Source organism: Zonotrichia leucophrys, chromosome 2 (assembly GCF_028769735.1).
Source record: "Zonotrichia leucophrys gambelii isolate GWCS_2022_RI chromosome 2, RI_Zleu_2.0, whole genome shotgun sequence".
Classification (NCBI taxonomy): domain Eukaryota; kingdom Metazoa; phylum Chordata; class Aves; order Passeriformes; family Passerellidae; genus Zonotrichia; species Zonotrichia leucophrys.
Window position 1 is genome coordinate 47,605,218 of NC_088171.1, and position 23,596 is coordinate 47,628,813.

Below are 23,596 nucleotides of genomic sequence, written 5' to 3' on the forward strand. Positions count from 1 at the left end.
CCTTAACAAATGACGAACGTTTTTATTAAAGCATATATTTGAACTTTAACTTTCAAATGTTTCTTCATTCCACTAGTCTTTTCACGTACTCCTGCACTGATATTTTGAATAAAAAGGAAGCCAGAAAGAGGTGTGTGATTTTGGTTTAATCATCTGCAGCCCTTCTGTGCACTTTTTTAGTTGAAAGTTTGGCTCCAATCCTATCTGCTGTGGTAACTGTGTTAAACTTCAGTTTAACAGACATAAGAGAAGTGTAACACCTACCAGAAACATGAGCACAATTTCCATCTTTCTCTTTTTTATTTAACCACATAAGTACATGTCAACAGTTGGCATAAACTTCATAAAAATACAGTACCTTTTTGTGCCGAAACACTAGTCACAATGTTTATATAAAGACTTTTTCCTGCTTCCTTGAATTCAATTAACATTTTAAAAAGTGACTTCCCAAAAGCCCTTTTTTTGTGAGTTTCCTTATAGAAATTTTTCCAAAATCTATTCTGTAAAAGTTAAAAAGCTAATGCATTTTCAGCCATTCTCCCTCACCCTCTCAATAAAACAGATTATAAAAAAATAAGATGTTTTAGAATACTGATCAGTTGTTATACTACTACTTTATCACAGGTTCCCATTTAATTGACACTGTTACAGGCGTGATGGATGGTGTCCCTATAACATCCAGGATCACCAGATGCTATTAGGGCTGGAAAGACCAGTCACACCAATTGACTGATGTGAACAAAAAAAACCAGTTGAAACAAATCCAAACCATGAACAACACACGGCGAAACATCTTAGACCTTAGCACTCTTATGATGCAGCAGAATCACAATTACTGTGATAGCTCCCAATGGCAATAAACATACAAAAATTCTACCAAGTCAGATAAATAACTAAAGGGTGTCCTTGCACTGGGTATCTTGGAAAGTGAGCTCTCTATTATCTAATTACAATACTGGTGTGACATCAAGATGACAGAAAAACAGCAGAACCAGTCTAATAATGCTGGAGCAACTATACCCACACAACTGACTACACCCATAGCACAACTGGGATAAATTTCGTTTTTCTTTAATGCTGACGAAAAAGTCCAGGCAGGATCTAATATATGGGGAAAGGAAAAAGGGCATTAAATTTTGAAAGTAATTTCTTATCAAGTTAGGCGCTGAAGGTCTAGTTAAGGCAGTGAAGGATTTATTTTAGTATCTTTCTAAGGCTATGACAGATTTTTCCTGAATAAAGCAGTTTCCCTTAAAAATTTCATGTATATTATGCCAGCTTATTCTGAATGCATAAGAATGCTAAAAACCCTTGGACACTGAGAAGCTAAACTATTGCTTACTGCAAATATTACCCTTATTAGTCTTCTTTTTTAATGTCAATAGGATTCCAATAACATGCACCAAAAAAATGAAGTTTCAAGTCCACCTACGAACTTTTCCATAGCTACTTTTAGCTCTTTTTGGATCAGTGTTAAATAAAATGTGCAAACATATAATCATTTGCATAGCAAATCTCAAGGGACTGACCCTGAAATAGAAATCCAAACTGTTAGGTTTAAGATATTTCTATAATCAGAATTCACTTAAAATGGTAAAAAATAAAATACACATTTTTCCATTTTAAGTCTAGTAAAAAAGGTATTTCTGATTTAGAATTCTTACAGTTACTAGTTTAAAGATTTGAAAGACCGATGCTTCATTGCATTGAAATGTTATTCCTTTGGAATCTTCAAGACTCTGTAATTGCTATTTTCAAATACTGTGATGAAATATGGCCTGGAATCCTTGCTCATAAGGGTACATAAAGGAATTTTTCCTCTATTAGCAGGATCTTCAACATCCCAAATTTCAGGCATACTGCAGCCAGGCCTAAAAAACAGGAATATAAAAGAGAAATGAAGAAATGCCATAAAAAACTCATGAAGCTTCATTCATAGTGCCCCATGAATACTTGATTGTGCCATCTGTATTTTTTAAAGTTTGTCTCTGCACTAGAAAAATTATCAGATTACAAAATCAATAAATATAGCAGTAATTTAAAAGTAGTATTGAGAATGGCTTTTGTGGTTATGTAATTAATAAAGAATTAATTTGGAAGAGGAAGAACATAAAACAACGCAAATTATGCAACACATTATACATTACCAGGGACCCTTAAATCTTCCTATAAAATGGAGGGTGATATACATATTGCTAACATTTCTAAAGAAAATTCAGGAAATAAAACACCTTAAAAAAGTAGTAATTCCTTGTTTTTTATAAAAAATCATAGCCAACATCAATTCCCTGTAAAACGGCCTTTCAAAGTTATAATAACTGTGAATATTCTAATTTTATCAAAGATAACAGAAAAGAAATTGAACACATACATTTAATTTTATTCTAAATGAAAAGAAAATGAAATAAAAAATCCAAACTAATTCTGCTCTGGAGGCCAGAAAGAGAAGGGGGGCCAAAAACCAAGGGGGGGGGTGAGGGGGGCAGTAAAAGCATAGCTCTTTCTGGAGAACATCTTAAATGTAACAAAATTTTTATTGACTATTAGTGGTCATAACATTTTGGGTGCTCCAACTATCTTTTACTTTGCACCTTTTATTCATACCAGGCTTTCATTATACACACACATCTGTTCTTGCCATTAGAGAATAACTGCTTCTTTCCTTTGTAATGACTTCTTTCCTTCAGGGTTTTACAGTGAAGCTTAAAAACCCATACCTCAGAGCTTCCCAGGTTCACACACAGAACACAGGGCTGCTAATGAGGGTAAAGTCAATTACATCAGTTACTATCTACAGATGCTGGACAAAAATGTATTTTGGACACTTTTAATAAATAAACCATAAATCAAAACTTGATATGAATTTCAGACTACATATTTCAGAAGTGTATCATTCTTATGAGAAAGAGGGAGATTACTTACCTTTTTCTGCTTACACACAATGACTCTTCAAGGATGTAGTAATTCACTCCTAGTTTTAGTAAATCTCTTTTTACTTGACTTGCAGGTTTTCGACTGTACATGGAATACACTACTTTAGTTCTGGCCCTTCAAAAAGAAAAACCTAAGGGTTAGCTGCACTAGAGCATGAAAATGTAAGCTTTAACCTTAGACTGGAGAGGAAGGCTTTTTTATTTCACAAGGTAACTATGCCAAAGCAAAGTTTACATAAATAGTACCATTTGCTGAAGTATGATCATGTCTTCAGAAATATAAGGATTCCAAGAACAAGTTATACAGTTTTTCTGTAGCAGGAGACAACTGTGTAACAAGATCCATGGTTACTGTGAACTGCAAGTGTAAAGATGTCAAAGCAACGCATTTACCATGGAATACTGAGGACTAGAAATGAGCTTGCTTGGACTGGGGTGATCAGGAGGAAACAATCCTGTGCCAAGTCTCTCCACAGTGACCCCATCACTGTGGGTCACTATGGTCACACTGCCCTGGCTGGGACATTTTGAAATGCAGAGCACAAGACCTGGAGTCCACCTACAGTCATCAAGCAAAATCAGCCTTCGGACATCATGATCCTGTTTTGGAAGTAGATGACCTTTAGGTCCCTCCAAACCAGGCCAGTTCATATATCCAGCAATATCCTCCTCTGAATGTGCAAAGCATGATGTCTTAAAGCCCATCCATCTTCTGACACTTAATTCAGGTATTGCCTGTACCTTATTTTTCCCATGATTTTGTAACTAGGACAGAATATTTCAGTTGAAAGGGGCCTGCAGTGATCATCCAAGTCCCACTGTCTGACCAAAAGTTAAAGCCAGTTAATGCCAGGCAGAGAACTAAGGACATAAGGCATGTAAAAAAAATCCCTGCCCTTTCTCTTTTATTCCCCTCTATCTTGCTGCCTTTTTGTTGTGTTGGATTTCTTTCAAGCAGTTTCACCAAATTAACAAAAAAATTATGCTACACTACTAAATTTAGTAAAAGAAATTCATGACCTTTTCAGATAAATCAATTTCAATTTAGGCAAATATCCTGATTTTGAAAATAACAAGAGTACAAATCTTAGTAACTCCATCCCAAAATTTCAGCTTCAATAATTAACCAATTATCACAAAAAATGACAGCCCATCACAGAAAGCTAATAGAAATAAATACACCGGCTATCATGGAAAAAAAATTATATCTGTCTACAATGTCAGGAGTAACCATAATGAAGAGAGGATATAATTGAACTGATGAAATCAAATTCCTTAACTTAATTCTGAATTTGAAGTTTGAAGCCATATCTGTCCCTAGAGTGTATCCTTTCTGATGAACACAAATCCTCAAGAAATAATGTGTTTTCATTCTGACTGAAATAACAAATCCAGTTCTGTGAGATTTCAACAAATTTTAAAATATAAAACAATGCCATTCCTATTGTGTATTACAGACATTATGAGAATCAATAGCAGACACAAATAAAACCTCAACTGCAAAATTTACCTCAATCCTGCATCTTCATAGTGAGGATGATTTACAATAGGACGAAGTGTAGACAATTTGACACTTGCCATTGTAGGCATTGCTCCTGCAAAAACTGCATCTGAAATACACAATCAAGGGCATTTTTGAAATGAGGAATCAAACAATTAGAGAAGCAATTCAAATATCTGAGCAGTAATCCCATAGGAAAACCATGAAAAGGGTAGGGTACTCATTTTTAAAAGGCTGTATGTGACATCAACAGGAAATGCACAAAATCAGTGTTTTAATTTAGGTTTTTTGTAACCTTGAATTCAATATGAGCAATTAGATAACCAAGCATCTAAGAATGGAGATTTAATTAACTCATTTTTCTTGAATGGGTAGAATAACATACTTATTATAACAACCCTTTCATCAGTGTTAAACGGGCAGTAAAATCTCAGTTCACTATGGCTTTAACATATATTCCCTCTAGAAAGGCAAGTACCTTGTTTCCAGCCAGTTTTCCGACAGATTTTAGGAAAAGGAGGGGTGCAACCACAACACACATAGACATTTTTAATTCTCCTCTAGCAAAATGCTGATCATGTACCAACATAAAAGACCAGCATCATTTAAGTAAAAACCTATTTTAATTGGACTTGGCAAAGATGCTTTTGTTGAAAATACTCCACCAGTGGTTAGAACCTCCAGACCAGTAGCCAGGAGTCTAACAAAGTCAGCTTCTGGCGCTTTTTTTCACTGGACATAGCTTTTATGTGGACAAGTAGACATGCCAGAGCTGCAGATAGTACCAACACCTCTGCAGTCATTTGTGACAGGTTCCATGGTTCCACCTCACAATAAATGGGGATATCCTACATTATTAAATAGTTCACCTTGTCTGGTATTGACTTGTATCCACTCTAGAAGTTCTTCCTGTGGCAAATTGCTAAATTCTCCCATGATGTTCCACTGAGTTCGAAGGTTTGCAGATCCCTCTATTGTCATCAATGCTAGAATAGCAAAGACCAATGTTTTGGGCTGGACTTTATAGAAGAGCCATCCAAACAACTGAAATGCAAGAATCAATTAATTCCTAGACAACAATTCTGTAATGTTGTATGCAGAACAATTAATTTCTATTTCTCTATGAAGAATCTAACATATATTGCACTATAAAACATCTCTGCTATTTCTTCTCCACTAAACTTCAGATTATAATTCATAGTATTATAATATAGTTCAGAACATAATATTATATACAATATATACTGTATTTCAGAATGCAATTCCTAAGAATTACTCATGTTCAACAAATATTGCACATTACATTTGCAATTCTAAATAAATAAAAAAAAGAATTTTAAAAATTCACATTAATGTAAACTTTTAAAGTTGAATGTCAAATCTCAGATATCAAAATCTGCAAGGAAAGATGATTCAATAAAGCTAACAGGACTTTAACAGTATGTTATCTCCTGTTTCTATCTAGAGTTTTTATCTTAGTATACTGATTAGAGATTGTACTACAAACTTTTGAAACATATTAGAAAGACAGACTTGGAAGACAGTAAGCTTAATGCTGCTTTAACCCCACTCTTTCCTTTCTTCAACTGGGGCTTGCATTGTTTCCTAAAAGCAATTTGCTGGAGGCTCTAAGCAAATATTCATAAATACATGAAAAGGGGTAGTTAAAAAAGTAGTACTAAATTTGCTGTGTGGAAGCTTCATTTGAGCAGTAACACTTTATCACATCCATACCTGAACCATTAAATAAGAAAATATAAACTACATTTTTTTCCCAATTAGAAGGCTCCACACATCAAAAATATCAAACTCACACTAAATAAATACATTTAATTCACAGTACTGTTATTTGGGTTTTTTCAATTAAAGCATGAAACAATGAAAGAAAGTATTTTAGTAGAAGCTCCCACAAGGCTGACTACACCAATTAAGTAGTGTGTTATATCTTTCTGAACTATCTACAAACCACCTCAGATTATTAAAATTCTCCAGCCATCTCTCCAAAGATACAGTATACTCTACTCTCATCCCTAAAGACTCACTAAACACTCAGAGAAGAAGAGCAATACTATCCAGGGAAAGTTAATTTCCCAAAGAGGCCTGACCACTGTGTGGATCTGGAAGGATGAAGTGAAATGAATTCATTTGTAGGCTGCTCTACACGAGCAAACCTCCTTTTCACCAACAGCTGCAAAAATGTCACTTCACTGACATGTTAGAACTTTGACAGTTCCCCAACTTTTAAAATCAAAGAAAATTACATTACTGTCACGCTTTTATAAAGCCTCATTGATGTTCAAAGTCTCTGAATTTAGCACTATTTTGTTTACACAAGGAGCCTAAAATGATTGAATATACATGCAATGCAAAAAAAGCATTTCTTTCATTGGATGCTGTTCCTTATGTTTTTTGGGGTTTTTTTAATCAATTCAAGGTTTTGGGTTGCTTTTTAGTTTTTTGGTTATTTTCCCCAAATGAATACTTTAAGTATTTCTCCAGCTATTTTATTTAGTTTTCAAAATTTCCACTCAGGATAGCATCATTTTCCCTAACAGAAAGAAGAAATGTGTGGATGCAAATGGTCAAAAGTCTGAACAGTAACAGCAGAAGATCTGGGCCATACTTGACGAACAAACAGTGAGTTCCATGACAAAACTGAATCATCCCTAATTTAATTACTCCTCCTTGTTCAACCTAAGAGAAGTAAAGGTTCTAATAGCAGGTTTCTCATACTTAAAATGCAGCTGTACAGAAGAAGGGAGTTACTCCCTTTGTAAAGATGCAGCTACTTTATATTTTTATTTCATTAAAAATCCTTTCTTGAAAATGTGTTATGAAGTGAATTACTTTCCAATGAAAATCAACATTAGGTCACTTCTTTTCATCAGAAAGCATTCCAGACAATGAAAATACTCTTTATTTGAAAAAGAACATTATCATTTTTATTGCCCATCAGCTGCCACAGGCTGCTGGTAATGGAAAAATGGAAAGTGCAGGGATTCACACAATGGGCTGAAACAACGCAACATACAAAATTTCTTTTTCATGTGCAAACAGTAATTTTTAGCCTCAAAAGAAACTAGATATACTAACATACCACTGCAGATAAGCTTTCATGGCCTGCTAGATGAAAGGACAGTGTTGACCTCAACTGCAGTAAGATAAATGCCTGTCTTAAATTTGCTTAAATTTTTCTTGCATCTGTAAAACCAAACTGTCACTTATGAACTTATGTTCATTCAAACATCTAAAACTTTACCCAGTGATATACTGTACTGAGTGTTAATCAATCATTTTGTCACAAATCTCATCTTCCTCCATCCAAGAAATTCTGGATCAGTATTGCACATACAATTAGATTTTTCAGCCTCAAAAAACCACTTCTCCTCAGCTGACAGTAGGATAGAAAAAGCTCATCAAAAAACACTTCATATTTTCCTGGCCCTACAAAAACAAGCAAACCAACCAAAAAAAGAACAAAAAAAAGTTTTCTTATTGTTTGCTTAAGTCTTAGAAGTGATCTGCTCAATGGTGGCTCAACAGCCTTATGGGCCAGTGTTTGTCTACCATGCTGAAGCCAGTCCTGGATTGCTTGGAAGATTGTCAGCCTCCCTCTACAAAAGCAAGCACACATCTGTCAGACCAGGAAAAAAAATCCATCTTGTCTTCTACAGGTATCAATCAGCACCAACCTGGGGAACAGCTGAACAGGCAAAAGAACCTTCACTAATAACAGGACAAGGAAATCAATTTTATTTCCCCTTATGCTGTTCACCTAAAGTTGGATTCACTTGAACACTTCTCTTCAGGCCCAAGCCAGGGCCAGGATATTCCCAGGCTGTATTATGTAGCACTGCTGGTCATTTATCCCTTTCTGCACAAAATAAATGTCTTACCTGCAGCAATCTAAAGCCCTTCCCTAGCACTCATGACCTGTTTCTTTCAAGCCTCCATGATGCTGCAATGAAGGAAGGAAAAGTCACTGGACCAGAGTTACCTGATCCAACAGGGACAGCTCCCAGAGCAGGTTATCATCTGCAACTGCAGCTTCTTGAGAAGCTTACTCTCACTCCACAATAGGAAACAGCAGAACAATCAAAGGGCCAAAATGCAGTTGGAAGCAGCAGATAAAAAAATATTGACAAAATACTGTCTACTGTCCTCCCTTCCAATAGTTACACATTTACGACACGTGGCATCCTCTAAGATCCAACATGCAACAATTATGAAAAGCACCAGCATTCACTAACTGGCCTGATGACCTCAGCTGCAGTACTAAAACCACACAACAATCCAGGAAAAATTACTGAAATGCTATCACTCTGGTGCTTTTAAAAAAAAAGTCACCATGCAGCTAAAAAAATCAGCACAGATTTTACTGTGGCTCAAAATATATAAATACTTTTAGTCCTGAACTTCACTACAAAACTCTACTACTACTACCACACCACCACCACAACCAACAGGGCAGAAAAGCCCATCAAGAAATATACAGTTAAAAAATAACTAAGAACAAATCAACTTTGGACAGCATTAATCTAACTCATAACTGTTATCTAGAAATTGGATGTTAAAAGAACATTTTTTCATTTTGTTCCTCTGACTTCTGAAAAGCAGCTTCATTTCAAATTACTCAGAAATACCTTATGAAAGTTCACTTAGAAAAATAACCAGTGCAACTGCTATTGCTTGAACAACCAGATCACCTAGGAGGATGCCTGCATTTCAAGAACAACTAAGAGCTGCAAAACTGGACATCTATGAATCTTCCAGAATAGCAAGCATGTAGAGGAAATTTCTAAGTCCCAATTACAAGGTGGCTAAAGAAAGAGGTTTTGATAATTTCTTAGCATTTTATATTTTAACTGTAGAGATTAATCTGATTTTGGCAAACGTGTGGCACTTTAACCTATGCCAAGTGCATCAGGCATCAAGAAAGGGATAAGCACATTTAAGCAGACTGATACAGTGTAATCTGTCCAGTGTTATAAAGAACTACCCTTCTCTAAAGATCATTTAGGAAGCAGTTCAGTTTTCTGGGAAACAATTATTTGTTCAGCTGGTCAAACATGAGACAGCTTTCTCCTCTTTGCATAAATCTGTCTCATTCACTCATCTTCCAGTTGTTTGACACAGCTATCAGCTGCTCCACAGACAGGAACTGCCTTCACCATAGCACCCTAATTCCCTTTTAGACACTTTCTCCAACAGCACAGTGCATGCACGGTGACAGGAACCTCTGAAGGCTGGTTTGAGCATGGTCACCCAGAGCCAAGTGTCCCTGATCCATGTCCAGCTTCCAAATACCTCCAAGGATGGACCTCACTCTTTGGACACTCCACCACATCCCCGGGCAATCTGTGCCGACGCTTTTCACCCTCCCAGTGAAAAGGTGCCCCATGTCCAGAGGGAACTGCCTGCATTCCAGGGTCTGCCCATCACCTCTGGTCCTGTCACTGGGCTCCTCGTGAAAGACTCTGCTATTTCCCCCATCTCTGCACCACCAGCAAACTTGCTGAGGGTACCCTGTGCCCCACCCTTCAGTCCATTAACAAAGACATTGAGCAGCCCTGGACCCAGCACTGGCCTTCAACCAGGCTTGGCACCACTGATTTCTGGGCCCAGCTGTTCAGACATTTTTCAGACTACCTTTCCTGCCTGCTTCCCAGATAAAGGACTGCTTACCCTACTTTTGTTGCATGTTCAAAGCTTCTAAAATAGCTATTTAAATAAGAGATTTAATCACGTTCACTTCTCAGAAACACAGATAATGGAACATGGAAAGCCTGTTCTAAGACCTTTTATATCTGGAGGAAATCTAGTTAACATTTGATGTTACAGATTATTCAAAGTAGTAAGATTAAGTCTGAGTTAGGCATATGAGTTTTGATTTTTATGACTGAAATGTTTTCAACAAGCAAGATTTCAAACGAGACTTCTAGAAAGAATTAATAGGCAGGAAATATGCAAGGCAGTAAGCTCTGAAGAGCTGTGAAAACACAGTGTAAACAAAGACAAACACTGGATAAAATTAATAGTCAATAAAAACTTGCAGTGGCAGAGAGGTGTGCAAACACAGTAAAATCTAAGAGATGTCTCCCTGTGCTCAAGCTTGATACACAGCATGCTAACTCGTATAATAATGCAGTTGGACAAGTTGCATAAAGCAAGACTTTTGTTTTATTTGGGAAGAGGGGAGAATGGAATCATTTTTGATAGGCAATATAATCTGGTTTATTTTTATCTGGTACCCTCAGATTCAGCAATTACACACAGAGGAATCTGCTTTAGGACAAATATCTGTGTAATACTCTAAGTACTGAGATAGCTACAGGATAAAAAAGACCTTACCTGTTTTGAACACACCAAGGAAGCCATAATGCACAGATGTGGTGTTAAAAACAGCTTTAGTCTCATGATTAAAATCGCTAGGACACTGTATGCCAACAGCTGCAATGCATGGAATACCAGCTGAAAAGAAAAAAAGAAACCACAAGACACAGAAGCAAATTTACATACTTTTCTGCCTTAAGCAGACAACTTCATTTTCAGTATAGCTTAAGTGACAAGCTTGTCTAAAAGAATCCAAGTCAAAGTAAAGATATTCATATTTCAGATGGTGATAATGACTTTCTGTAATCTTTTATCTAAAGTGCATGTAGTCTGCTGATGAATAGAATAACAGGAAAGAGAAACATTATCAATAAAAGAAAAAGGAGCTAGAGAAACAGCTAGCTATTAAAACAATCCTTAGCCATTAACAGGCTTCACTTAGACAACAAAAGAATGTGCAAAAATTCTTGTATAACCTCTTTATAGAAGTTAAGAGACCCTGCTTTTTAGTGCCCAAAATACACAAGTATAGAGTAAGAGAAGAAAACAAGATCATCCTTGATAATGACACAATCAGAGGCAGCTTGCTTTAGTATTCTAAAAAGCATCAGATACATCACTCATTACTCCTAACATTAATCTATGTCACTTGTCAAAGTTCTGTGCTAAATAGAGGCATTTTTGCAATCAGTGCTTTTATCTGATTGATTATCATAGAATCATTTAGGTTTGAAACAGCCTCTAAGGTCATGTCCACTCATTAATCTAACACTGCCAAGTTCACTGCTAAACCATGACCTCAGTGCCACATCTACATGTCTTTAAATGCCTTCAGGGATGGTGATTCAACTCCTTCCCTGGGCAGCCTATTCCACTGCTTGAAAATTCTTTTGGGTATTTTTTCTAATATCTAATCTAAACCTCCTCTAAGGCAACTTGAGATTAAACCACAGACATCTACCAACTCTCTGGGCCACCTGATCCCAGTGTTTCACCACTCTCATTGTAGTAAGATTTCTTCCCTATAGCTTGCCTAAATCTATTTGATTCCAGTTCTAAGACACTATCCCTCGTCCTAATGGAACAGGCCCTGCTAAAAAGTTGTCTTTGTCTTTCTTATAGGCCCCCTTTAAGCAATGAAAGGCCCCACCAAAGTCTCCCTGCGGCCTTCTCTTCTCCAGGCTGAACATCCCCAACTCCCTCATCCTGTCTTCATAGGAGAGGTGTTCTATCCCTCTGTTTTTGTGGACCTCTTCTGGACCTGCTCTAACAGGTCCACGTTCTTCCTGTGCCGAGGGCTCCAGAGGGGGACATGCTATGTTGCTTTGCAGAGTTTTACTAAAAAGAACCATTACACTACAACATTCATTATGGCATATCTCAAAACAGAATTTGAACATTACATGTCATGTGAAAAACCCAGTAAAGGAACCATCTTCTTCTCAGTCTCCATGCAGAAAACAGAAGGTCCAGCCTAGCTTCAGTGTCTTTTGGAACAGCTACAGTAAAACCCAAGATTCTTCTCTTGCACAATCACCCCCATTAGCCAGTATATTCCTTTGTTCAACATTTCAGAGTTATTCTGGTGACATACCAGACCCAACTTAAGATGAGGGAAATAATGATGCAAATACTTAGATGCAAATAAACCACATGTATTAGCATCAGCCCATTGCAACCTGCATTTCAATGCTGAGTATTTGCATTAACACAGGAACAAAATTGTGCAGAAAAAGAATCTTACCTCACCATGGTTAAAACGTTCTTCTCTGAAAAAAACAACAACCCAAAACCCATCATTATTTATGTACAGAAGAAATGGCTTTATAATAAGATAATCTCTAATGGCATTAGACAATGCAGCTAATCCGATAGCATGAATCAAGTGTCAGAATTTTTTTCCACCCCTCTATCCTCCAAGTTTTGAAATAAATTGCAAATCATAACCATCTTCCTCAATCCCTGTATCTATTTGGAAATCTTGAGTACTGGTTTTAGCAGGTTTTGTTTAATCCATGAGATGAAACTCTGTTACCTTTATAACCACAAAGAAATTAATGAGGGAAAAAAGAATTTGTATTTACTATTTATAGTAAAAAAGCCAAAAAAAAGCACATAAATACTGCTTTAGGAAAAGAGCAGAAAAGTAAATCATTAAATATAAAATCTATGCATAAATGGGTTTAAGATGTCTAAAACATGTTAGATAACTTTCATTTTAGTTATAATATAAAAATACCACTTGCAATACATCCATTCAGTTACTGAACTGCACATAACTAACCTTTCAAAAAGAACTTACATAATGTAGAATTCTGAACTTTGTAGCACATAGCAAATCAAAATTGAGTTTTACATTAAAAAAGAAGACAATACTTACTTTTCATATCGGCCTGTGTGAGATAAGGAGTACAGAATATATTTAATTGCCTGAAAAAAACAAGAGACAACAAAAAGTATGAACATACTTTCAAAAGCATTTTGAAGCATTTCCAACATTTGCTAAATTAAACTACACCTGGGTAATCTCTTTTTGAGATAATGCTAAGACAAAAGACATGCAGTGTTTTAGCCAGAACTTCTTTTAGAGGTTGTTTAATTAGCCAGGCAGTTAGCAGTTATCCCATCTGTTCCTGAGCAAACTGTAAGTTGTTTTTACACAAATTATACATAATCAAATTTACAAAAACAGTTATAAACTCTAGTTTAGTATTCATCAGCTAAATAACAGAAATTTCTTCTAACTGACTCAGGACTGGACCTTTGCAAAAATCTTTGTAATGAGAATACAGAATTTTAAATACATGTTCTTGAAAACCTGTGTTTTTCTGACTGTATTGGGTTACATGTCAAGGTTTCAGTATCAGGAGCAGTGCAGGGGTGGCTTCTGTGGGAAGAGACCAGGGGCAGCTCCTATGTCAGAGAGAGCCAGTTCTAGACAGCTTCAAACCAGATCTACCACTGGGCAAAGCTGAACTCATCAGCAGCACTGGTGGGGCCCCTGTTGATAACATGTTTACAAAAAGGTAACTCTGCAGCATGTTTAAGAGAGAGCAGCAAGAAAACTGGGAATGAAAGGAGACTCAAGTCACCAAGGTCAGAGAAGGAGAGGGAGGAGACGCTCCATGAGAACCATGAGACTGCATCTGTTGGAGAACACCACAGTGATATAAGTTGTTTTTCTTTTCCCCTGGAGGGCAATGAAGGGTTATGGTGGAGCAGACAGAAATTCACCTGAGACCTGTGCAGGAGCCCATGCCAGAGCAGGTGCGCATGCATTGAAGGATGCTGCAACCCACAGAGAGCCCACAAAGGAAACAGCTCCTGGCAGGAACTGCAGCTTGTGGACAAGAGCCCACAAAGCTGTTGCAGATTTCCTGGCAGGAGCTGCAACCTGTGGGGGACTCATGCTGGAGCAGTCTGTTTCTGAAGAACTGTACCTCATCGAAAGGACCTGACCTATGCTGACCCCATTCTTAAAACAACTGCAGCCTATGGAACGGACCTATTGAGCCTGGGGATGAGGAGAAGATGGTTTTAGCTTTGTGTTTTCTTCTTGCATTTTATTTTTAATTCACAAAATATTTAATTTGATCTTCCTCAATTCATGACAGCGAATCAGAGAGTGAGACCCCTGTAATTATCTTGACCCATGATATTTTTCTACTCTTCTTTCCCCATCATAGTGAGGGTAAGGAGTGGCAGCATGGCTTGGCAGGCACCTAGCAGTCAGCAAAGGTTAACCCAACATATCAATTTCTTCCCATATAAATGTCTTCCCATATCAAATAAATAAATAAATAGCAATCCCTTCCAAAAAAACCCTGAAATGTAAGTTTAAGGTAAAGGTGACTCACTAAATCAATCACTTACCCTTTTGATGATTACCCCAAAAACCACCAGAACAACTGGTAATAGCAGAGTCTTTGTGTATCTTACTGGAGTCTAAAATGGAAATCAAGTTCTTTAATTGCTTCCCTTCATCTGTAATTATTTCAATCACCATTTAAAAGAAATTAATATAATGAGACCTTTCTGGAGTAAAATGTAAATGTAAACTCCACTCAGCAAACATACTAAAGACATAATACTAGGGTCATCAGTAAATTATTTCCAGTTCTTTGGCAAGCCATTCAAAGATGAGAAATAGTTTGTATCTCATCTGAATTTGAGTACTATAGGTTGACTAATCTATAAACATTCTAAATGCATATCTAGGCAATGATAAACTAAAAGAAGTCTATTAATGCCACATGACGAACCTTCAATGCTGTTCTCTTGTCTAAACTTAACACGTAAGGCCCTTGCAGCTCTCAGTATGCTTTCCATACACTCACAACCAAGTACTGAGAGCCCCATAAAATCTTGCTTGCAGAACTGTAACCTTTCATTTATTCCTGAGGAAGCACTTCTGTCATTGAAGCTAGCATATTTCTTAGATCTAAAATCAAAACACTGCTTTGGTTTAAGTTCACTTAAATGCAATAAACCCAATTAAATTTAGCTTTAGTTCATTAATTTATCTTTTCAAGTATGTATTTGAACTTATGATGGCAGTAGGACATGTGGTTCTGAAATGTTTTAAGCTACAAATAAAAATAATGCAAGAAGTTCCCTCTCCTAAAATCACATATTTTGACCAAATTACCTCTTTTTCCATGAAGTCAAACTCAGCAGCGCAGGTATACATTAATGTATCAAAATCCTTGTAGCCAATAAATTTAGATTTCAATATATTTCCTATATGAGCCTGGTAGGATACAGAGGAAACAAATACTAAACTGTAGTAAGCAAAAACTGTCCTGTTGTCCATAACAAAGTTGCATAAATATGATAAATTACACTGTATTGAGAAATATTTTTAAGTAGAACAGAATTTTATATCACTTACAGTATTGTTACAAGAGCACCAAAAATCTGCTTCCAGTGTATTAAACAATATCTTTGAGTCTAACACAGATAGTATGGTGTTAAATAAAAAGCAGAAAACAGCAAAAAAATTAGTTCCAGAGAAGAGTGCATTGACAAATAAAGTAAATAAAGGTGTAGGTAGAAGATACACAAGACAAAGCCCTATAAATCCACATTTAAAAACAAACACATAGAACATTCACTAAGACAAAAGTAAAGATATTTATGGTTTTGCAAATTTTGATAATAAGATCTCAAAGTGATAATACATAATGAAAGAAAAAGCAAATATACAATCTCTCTCCCACTTCTCTAAAACAAATTCTGGAAATTCAGGAAAGTATATTAGTAAGACGTCAAAATCAAATCTTAGGAATGACAAAATTTTTGTAAGATACCAACCAGATATTCTGATAATAGAACTTACATCATCAGCTATTCCAAACACAAGAGAAGTCAGGTATTTCAAGGTGACTGTCCCAAATAACCAGGCACATCCTTCAATGACCTTGAAAAACATATTTATAATGAAATGGATGTCTTTAACTTTTACAATTTTTTTCTTTTTTAAAAGGCTTCTTAAATTTAGCTACTACTTATAAACTCTACTATGTTATAGCTGAAATAATTTTGTGCCACTGCCCAACACTACAGCTGTACCACTGCATACAACAGTGCAGCAGAGGGGGTAGAAAAGTTATCTTGAAACAGGGGCAGCCTTGCTGTCTGTTCCATCTGTTTTGCACATATCAGTGTGTAGGGATTGTTTTTGGACAAGAGCTGCTCCATATTATCAGGTTGCGCTAGCCTGGTAATTCAAATCTTTGGAGGAATTTGATGACTTATAGCACCGTCTCAAGATGATCTGAGGTTAGAAGTTGATGGGAATAAAAACAAAGTATGTCCAGTTACTACTTTTAATTATATGTCAAGTTTATTCCTGTACCAAGAAGGGTAAATTCTTGGCAGTGTAGCCTAATCTCGCTAATTCTTTATAAAAATAAAATTCTTTATAAAAATGGATCAACTGAATAGGACAACCTGTCCCTGCATCTTGTATTTGGGACTCACAGCAGATGCCTTCAGAGAGAATGCAACAAAAAACTGATCTTTGCCCTAATGTAACCAGGGTTTTATGTGACGATGGGCTGCATTCAATCATCTCATTTCATGGCTGCTAAGAAACCTAAATACCTAGGAAGTATCCTAATCCTTTACTGAATGCCTCTGGGTATTTTTCTTCCACAGCACCTTTAAAAAGTTATATTTTACTTTTCTTCACTGGCTTTGTCGTATTTACCTTTATTTTACAATATGTAGAATTCTAACATATTTTAAAATCTCAGCTATTTGGTAAATCTACATTAATAATTGTCTTCATACTCAATGTCAATAGATTTTGGGGGAAGGCATTATAGTTTTTAATTTTTTTTTAATGTAAGACACATTGACTGAGACTACATGCAATATGTACAATGTTACATACGAATTTACAAAATAAAAAAAAGAAATTCTGCTTTCTCTACAGGTCCTTCTCTGTGATGTCCATCAAGTATTCTCCTTTTTGGTGTCTGTTTAGTAATGAATTGGTGTGTTCAGAGAACTCTGTGTAAGAATACTGATATTTCTTTGCTGAATGGTAGCACCTTATTTAGGATCAATTATTTTATATACATTTTTAGGGTGGTGGTGGTCTTTCGAAAACTTGCCATTTAATCCCACCACCCTTTGTTTCTGACCTTCTAACGTTCATACCTTATCTCATGGAGTTTAGTTTCTTTTACAGTTCCAGTTAGATAGCTTCTCCACAAAGTTCCTGAAATTTATGTACATTGCATTCACCCACACACCCTTATCTACATCCTTCAGAGGAGTCAAACACTTTGGCAAGGCACGACTTCCTTTGACAAAGGCTGCACTGGATGTCTCTCTGCACGTACATACAGCTTAACACCTTCCTCACTATACAAGTTTTTATTCTTTCACAAAACCCAGATTTTTTAGCTTGTGGTTCCACAAGTGCATTGGATCTGCATTTCAGAAAACTGACATGAAATTTGCCTGCACTCTGATTTTCCCTGGTACTACAGCCAGGTATGTAGCCATGCACTGCAGTTTCCTATAAATATTTTAATTCCTTCCTATTTTAATTCCTTTATAATAACTGTATGAATTTCATCCAGATTTGCTAACAGCTTACCCTTCACTTAATAAGAATGCCTGTCTTAAGTCAGGCATAGTTTTGGTAGGCTCCCATTTGAGGTGCTTTTACATGCTAACATCATGTCTTAAGCAGCAAGTCAATTCTCATGTTTTCTACAGTGTTACATTTTATTCATAATAGTTTTGGGAGTGTTCTCCCTGTTTGGATATGACTTCTACTACCCTCCAACCTCACCCACACACTCTAAAACACACACAAGTGTTTTACTCTGACGTGCTTCCCCCATGCAATTTTAAGATGTTTGCTGTTGTCATAAAAATATCCTTAAAATTATATCAATATCCACATTTTAGTGACTGTCAAATGCAGTACCTTAATCTCCATTTCTGCAAGCACTGTTAGCCTTTTACTTGCCTTTTCTAAATTGACTTTAAAAGGATTTCCATACAGATCTTCGGTTTTGTAAACATGTAAAGTTGTCAATGTGAAATTAAATGTGTTGCCATTTAAAGGTTATTTCAGCTTTCTGATATAAATGTGTGTTTATGCTCTCTTTATTTCTTCAGGAATTTAACACCAATTGCTGGGAATGTTGACAATTTATTAAAGACAGTAGCACAGCTATAGTCCTTGATTTTCAATTATTAGAAATGAAACGAGAAGTTGTTTCTGTATCTGACAAAAGCAAACAAAAAAAAGTCATCGTTTTTCCCTGAAATTTCAAAATATTCGAAATCCCTTACCCATACATAGACTTCTCTTTTGCGCCTCTTCAAGATTTTTGGACTCCATTCAAGAATTCCCTAATAAAAAAAAAATTAATGCATATTTTCAGGTAACATAATAACAGCAAGCTATTCCAGTACCCTGAATGAGAGGTTTTTCCTTTTGGTAAGCCTATCACACCATATATTTAGTTATTAAAAAATCTTCCATAATTAATACAACCTGAGATATGAATATATATAGTATGATTTCACCCTCCACTGGTAAAACTTGCCAACAAAAAAACTCTTACTGCAGTTTGAGTACAATTATGGAAGACTACTTTTCTCCTTAACGAGTAAGCAGATACTGTATTATTCAGTTCTAAGCATCTTTAAATCAAAACCAATGGGAAACTGAGCTCTGTCTGCTTCTGTGAATGACAAGAGACTGAAGCAAGAAATAAATTGCTGGCAGCATTAATACAAACAATTTTCAAGTAAGGCAACAGAGTATGGAAGGTGGTAGGAGTCACACCTTTCTGTTTCACAACGTGTTCATTTTATAACACAAGGAAAACCCATTTTAGGCTAATTTGATGAACAATGTAATTAAGAGCTTCCAGAAACCCAGTCCATATGTGAGACTGAGGCCAATGTAAGTATCCAAATAACATACAAACGACAAATACTTTTATCAAAGCAGAAAATGGGCAAGGAACTCAACAAGTTGAGAACTCAAACTGTACTAATATGTAATTACAACAGCTGCTACAAGAAACTAGAATAGATTCATAACAAGCAAACTATACTACAGCAAATATGCAGCCAAGGCAGTCTACTCTAGCATAAGTGAGAAATTGCCACACTCTTGCTGATTGACAAAATTTAAACAGACAAAAAGAATCAGAAATTAAGATGATTTGCAGCAAGCTAAATAGGATCTGCTCACAACACTTTCTCTCCTATTTCTTATGTACATAAATCCTTTATGAGGAACTACACAAAAGTGAAAGAGCTTGTGGGGTTTTTTGCTATTTAAAGAAAAATTAAGATAATGAATAGTGAGATGATGAATCTTCAGTGAGTAATTTTGCTAACACAGTGGTATGATGCAGCAGTTTCAAACAATCTTAAACCACTGTTATTTATGGCTTAGTCATTTGTTCTACACTAGAGGATTTACTATCATTAAGACACATTTAAATGAAGCTCCTTCTTGCTCATGGTTCTTATTTTACAGTTACTCTGGTCAAAATTACATACATAGTAATTTTTATATTTTAATAAAAAGAAGAGAACTATAAAAGTAGAAGAGCTGAGTCTTAACTGAATTTCGCTTACAAAGAGGTTTTGGTGGAAATCCATGATTTCTTGAATTAGTATTTACCCCTTCACCAGATATCTTTATGGTCTGATCCTGTTTCCCATGTGAAGGGTTCCTCATCTGTCTGGTAGTGCAGCAGTTGCACATTTTACATCAATACATGTATAACAGTACAGCACTGCAGTCTCAGCACAGAATATGATCCTTCTTAAGCAACTTACCGAGATAACTACTAAAGATGCAGCATAATATGATGTCAGTAACATTGAATTACCAAACATCAGAATAAAACACACCAGAAGAGATACCTGAAAGAAGAAAGTAAAAATTATTCAATTCAAAATAGAAAAGGTAAGGATTACCTAACGTGTTAACAGCTTTAAATTTAAAAACACCTACTTTACAGCAAAGTGCAATCCTGATACACTTGTAGATTTGTTCTGAAAACACTGATTGTAAGGACCTAATGGCAGCAGATAGCCTAGTGTAGATAATTGTTTTAATTTATTCATCAAAAGTATGCAAGAACAAATCCTGGATAAATTTATGTAATACAACACAAAAATTTCTGAAGCTATTTCTAACATATTCCTTTTTTTCTAAATTACTGTATTATTTCTCTTCATCCTGTTTGCTACATTTTAGAATTCTGGGCAAACGTAAAAATTAATAGAATGTTTGATGTCTTCTGTCTTCCTAACTGACAAACATTTATTTAAAGTACTATCATCATCAAAGTCAAGGAAGCAGAACTCTGTCTTGTCATATGCACCTAATTCAAGGCTGAAATACAACTTTCATCCACCATCCTGATCTACTGTGCTCTCTTTTTTAACAGAAAGCAATCTGAATTACATTTTCCAACTTGGAGGGCAAAAATCAATAAGCAAGCTCTGTCTTCTTTTATACACAGGAATAAGGAAAAATAACACAGTAATTTGCAGACTTTTCTACTCCCCTCTTCACATAGTTAAGACTTTCATTTTCCACAGAAGGAGGAGGGTAGGAGGGAGGCAAAAATTGAAAACACCACAAAACAGACTGGCAGTTTACCCAGACTCAATAAGCTGTCTCTGTAACATAACATGACTGTTTATCTATCTGAAAATAGGCTATTTATGGCACTTCAGCACCTAAATTATGATATAACTATTGACATAAGCCAGAAAGCTTAAGTATGTCATCCTGCTTCTGTCAAAAAGCTACCAAAGAAATCTGCTTATTTTGCTCCTGATTTACATGACAAATAAATCGCATAGAACTTAACATTGCCTTTAGTTTATCCTTTATAGTATTTCAAAAAATGTTTTAAAACATATGAAATATAATTTAGCTTCTTTTCTGGGGAAATACTCTCTTTTCACCCACTGAGTTAGCATAGTACAATTTCAGCAAAAAATATTTTTAAGCACCATCACATTTCTTAAAAAAACTTGTCTACATCTTCCTTTGTATTTAAAACTGTAGTCTCACTTCAAAAAGCAAAACTTGATCATTATCTCGAATTTAAAAATTAAAATCAGGTATTATGCAGAAACTTACACATCTTTTACTTATCATTTCCCTTTTTTCTTGACTTTCTCGCACAGTTTTGAAAAAAAAAAAAAAGGTTTTCAACTTAAAAATGTATTTTCTTGTCCTCCTTCTTAAGTGTCTCCCCAAATAGTTAAACCACAAGATCTTTGGATAGTCAAGACTACAGTAGTTTTCAAAACCCAATTTTAGTTCGAGTCCAGACTCCTCCCTCCCCTATCACTGCATGTTTTCAACCTTTGTGCAACTAAGGAAAACACTTCAGACAAATGGTCACTTTTCATGCTTTGACCTGTTTGAGGAGGGGACTTAAGGTTTATTTTAAAAAACATTACCATATGAGCAGACAGTATCTTCTGTAATTTGCTGGAGTCAATATAACCCATAATACACACGGCAAATAATGAAGCTATCTAAAATCAAAAGTGAAAGAGAAGTTAAAACAATTTGCACTAGTGTACTCCTTCATGCAAAAGAAAAGATTATTCAAACAATCATTAACTTTTATTGCTACTTTTTGCTAAGTACTTAGGCATTTCATAATTATTTCTTTCAAAAATCCTGTTGTGGTGCTCTAAATAAGAAGTATCAAATACAGTTGAATATTTAAGAAATAAGTATTCAACTTTATAAAAATACAAGTCACCAAAATACAGCACTAACACATTACCTTTCATCTTTAAATTTAAAACAAAATTTAAAAAAACCTTCAAACACAAAAAAAAACCCAGACCAAACGTACGAAAACCCAAACCAAACAAAAATGGAAAAAAAACCCCTAACAAACAAAAAACCCAAATGAACCAAAACAAAAAACCCAAAATATATCAGTCAAAACCACAAAAGAATTACTCATTAAGTTTTTAGCAAAGTATGGAAAAATCCACAATTTGCTGCTGAGGAAAATAAGGCCTGTTGTCTTATGGATCAGACAGCATCTTAAATGTCATATGGGAAATTAATGAAATAATGAAGTGAACCTGAATTTCCATATTTCAGGCTCAGCTTCTTGAACAGGTAACAGTGATGAGTTTTTCTCAATATTTTACAGAATTTATTAATTTCCTCCTATGCAGTTAGAAACCTTGCATACCACAGCTTATACGGATTGTTTAAAGCTATCTACTCAAACCAGGCAAACTCTGCTTCAAGTAAAGCAGACAAGTGAAAAGGTCTGGAGACACAGATTTTGGATTTCACTCAACAGGCTACATCTCAACCAACTCAAACACGAAGAAAGTTGCTGTATGACAGTATCCTGTGGTTCCAATCAGCATTCCCTACATTTCAGTGCTAACTACAGTTACCTCAACTATCCAAAATCTCAAGACTACAGCACTACACACGAACTCATCAAAATTATATAGGAAATCATGCAAAATCATGCCAGCTATTACATGCCATGCAAACACTAGTACATTTAAAACTTTTAACAGCCTGATCAATGCCTTTTTTTAAAATTTTTGTGCTTCAAAAGACAAATTTCTTTTTCTTGTTCTAAGGTACTGATCTCAAGCTAGAGGCTGTTTATGTGGGAAAAGTAAATATTTTTAGATCTGGAGACAGAATGATAAGAGGTGTAAACAGTCAACTTTTAAACTCAAGACTAGCAAGATTGATGTGGTAAAGGGTGAGAATCTTTCCTGACAGCGAGAATGAAATCTGGCTAAAAGGAAAGTGCTGGTATAGTTGTGAATTCAATGGCTGTCTATACAAAGCAGTCAATTTGTCCAGGTTAGACAAAGAGGCTATTTAGAGGTAAATATGGGCTCACCTGAGTTAGAAGAACAAACTGAGCAAACTGCCAGGGAAGCATGAAAAAGATATTAGAAACACACAGTGCAATCAAGCTTCCTGTATTAATACTCGGAATCCTTGGGAAAAAGAGACAGAATAGGCATCAGTAAGTACAATTACACAGGTGTTTGCATGTAATTGAAAAGTACAATAGAAAATGCAATAAAAACACAGCTACCTTGGAAGATAGCTAGCAATATTGATCAACTACAGATAACACTGCCCAAGTAAATTTAATATATTTTTTTTCTTGAGTTTCTATGACAACAGCTCTGATTCCTTAACTGTTTGATGACTCAATGGTTACCAAGCAAGCCTTCTCCTGGCAGTATGCAGTAGAGCAGGCCAAAGCATGTCATTTGCAAGTGCTTCACCTTCTTGTGATGACTCTAC

At 35.7% G+C, this 23,596-nt stretch overlaps 1 protein-coding gene across 1 annotated transcript in view; it reads right to left on the reverse strand.

Annotated features, from left to right (window-relative positions):
• Positions 1 to 247: 247 nt before the first annotated feature.
• DPY19L1 (dpy-19 like C-mannosyltransferase 1) overlaps positions 248 to 23,596 on the reverse strand; it is a 44,866-nt gene continuing 21,517 nt past the window's right edge. The window contains exons 10-23 of the mRNA XM_064704881.1: positions 23,181 to 23,280; positions 21,742 to 21,819; positions 20,095 to 20,181; positions 18,586 to 18,645; positions 16,106 to 16,186; positions 15,416 to 15,517; positions 14,641 to 14,712; positions 13,148 to 13,197; positions 12,512 to 12,536; positions 10,786 to 10,905; positions 5,304 to 5,478; positions 4,444 to 4,543; positions 2,923 to 3,048; positions 248 to 1,871 (exon numbers count right to left, since the gene is read on the reverse strand). Of these exons, the coding sequence (XP_064560951.1) occupies positions 1,715 to 1,871; positions 2,923 to 3,048; positions 4,444 to 4,543; positions 5,304 to 5,478; positions 10,786 to 10,905; positions 12,512 to 12,536; positions 13,148 to 13,197; positions 14,641 to 14,712; positions 15,416 to 15,517; positions 16,106 to 16,186; positions 18,586 to 18,645; positions 20,095 to 20,181; positions 21,742 to 21,819; positions 23,181 to 23,280 (1,333 nt within the window). The 3' untranslated portion in view covers positions 248 to 1,714. The remainder of the gene's footprint in view (positions 1,872 to 2,922; positions 3,049 to 4,443; positions 4,544 to 5,303; positions 5,479 to 10,785; positions 10,906 to 12,511; positions 12,537 to 13,147; positions 13,198 to 14,640; positions 14,713 to 15,415; positions 15,518 to 16,105; positions 16,187 to 18,585; positions 18,646 to 20,094; positions 20,182 to 21,741; positions 21,820 to 23,180; positions 23,281 to 23,596) is intronic.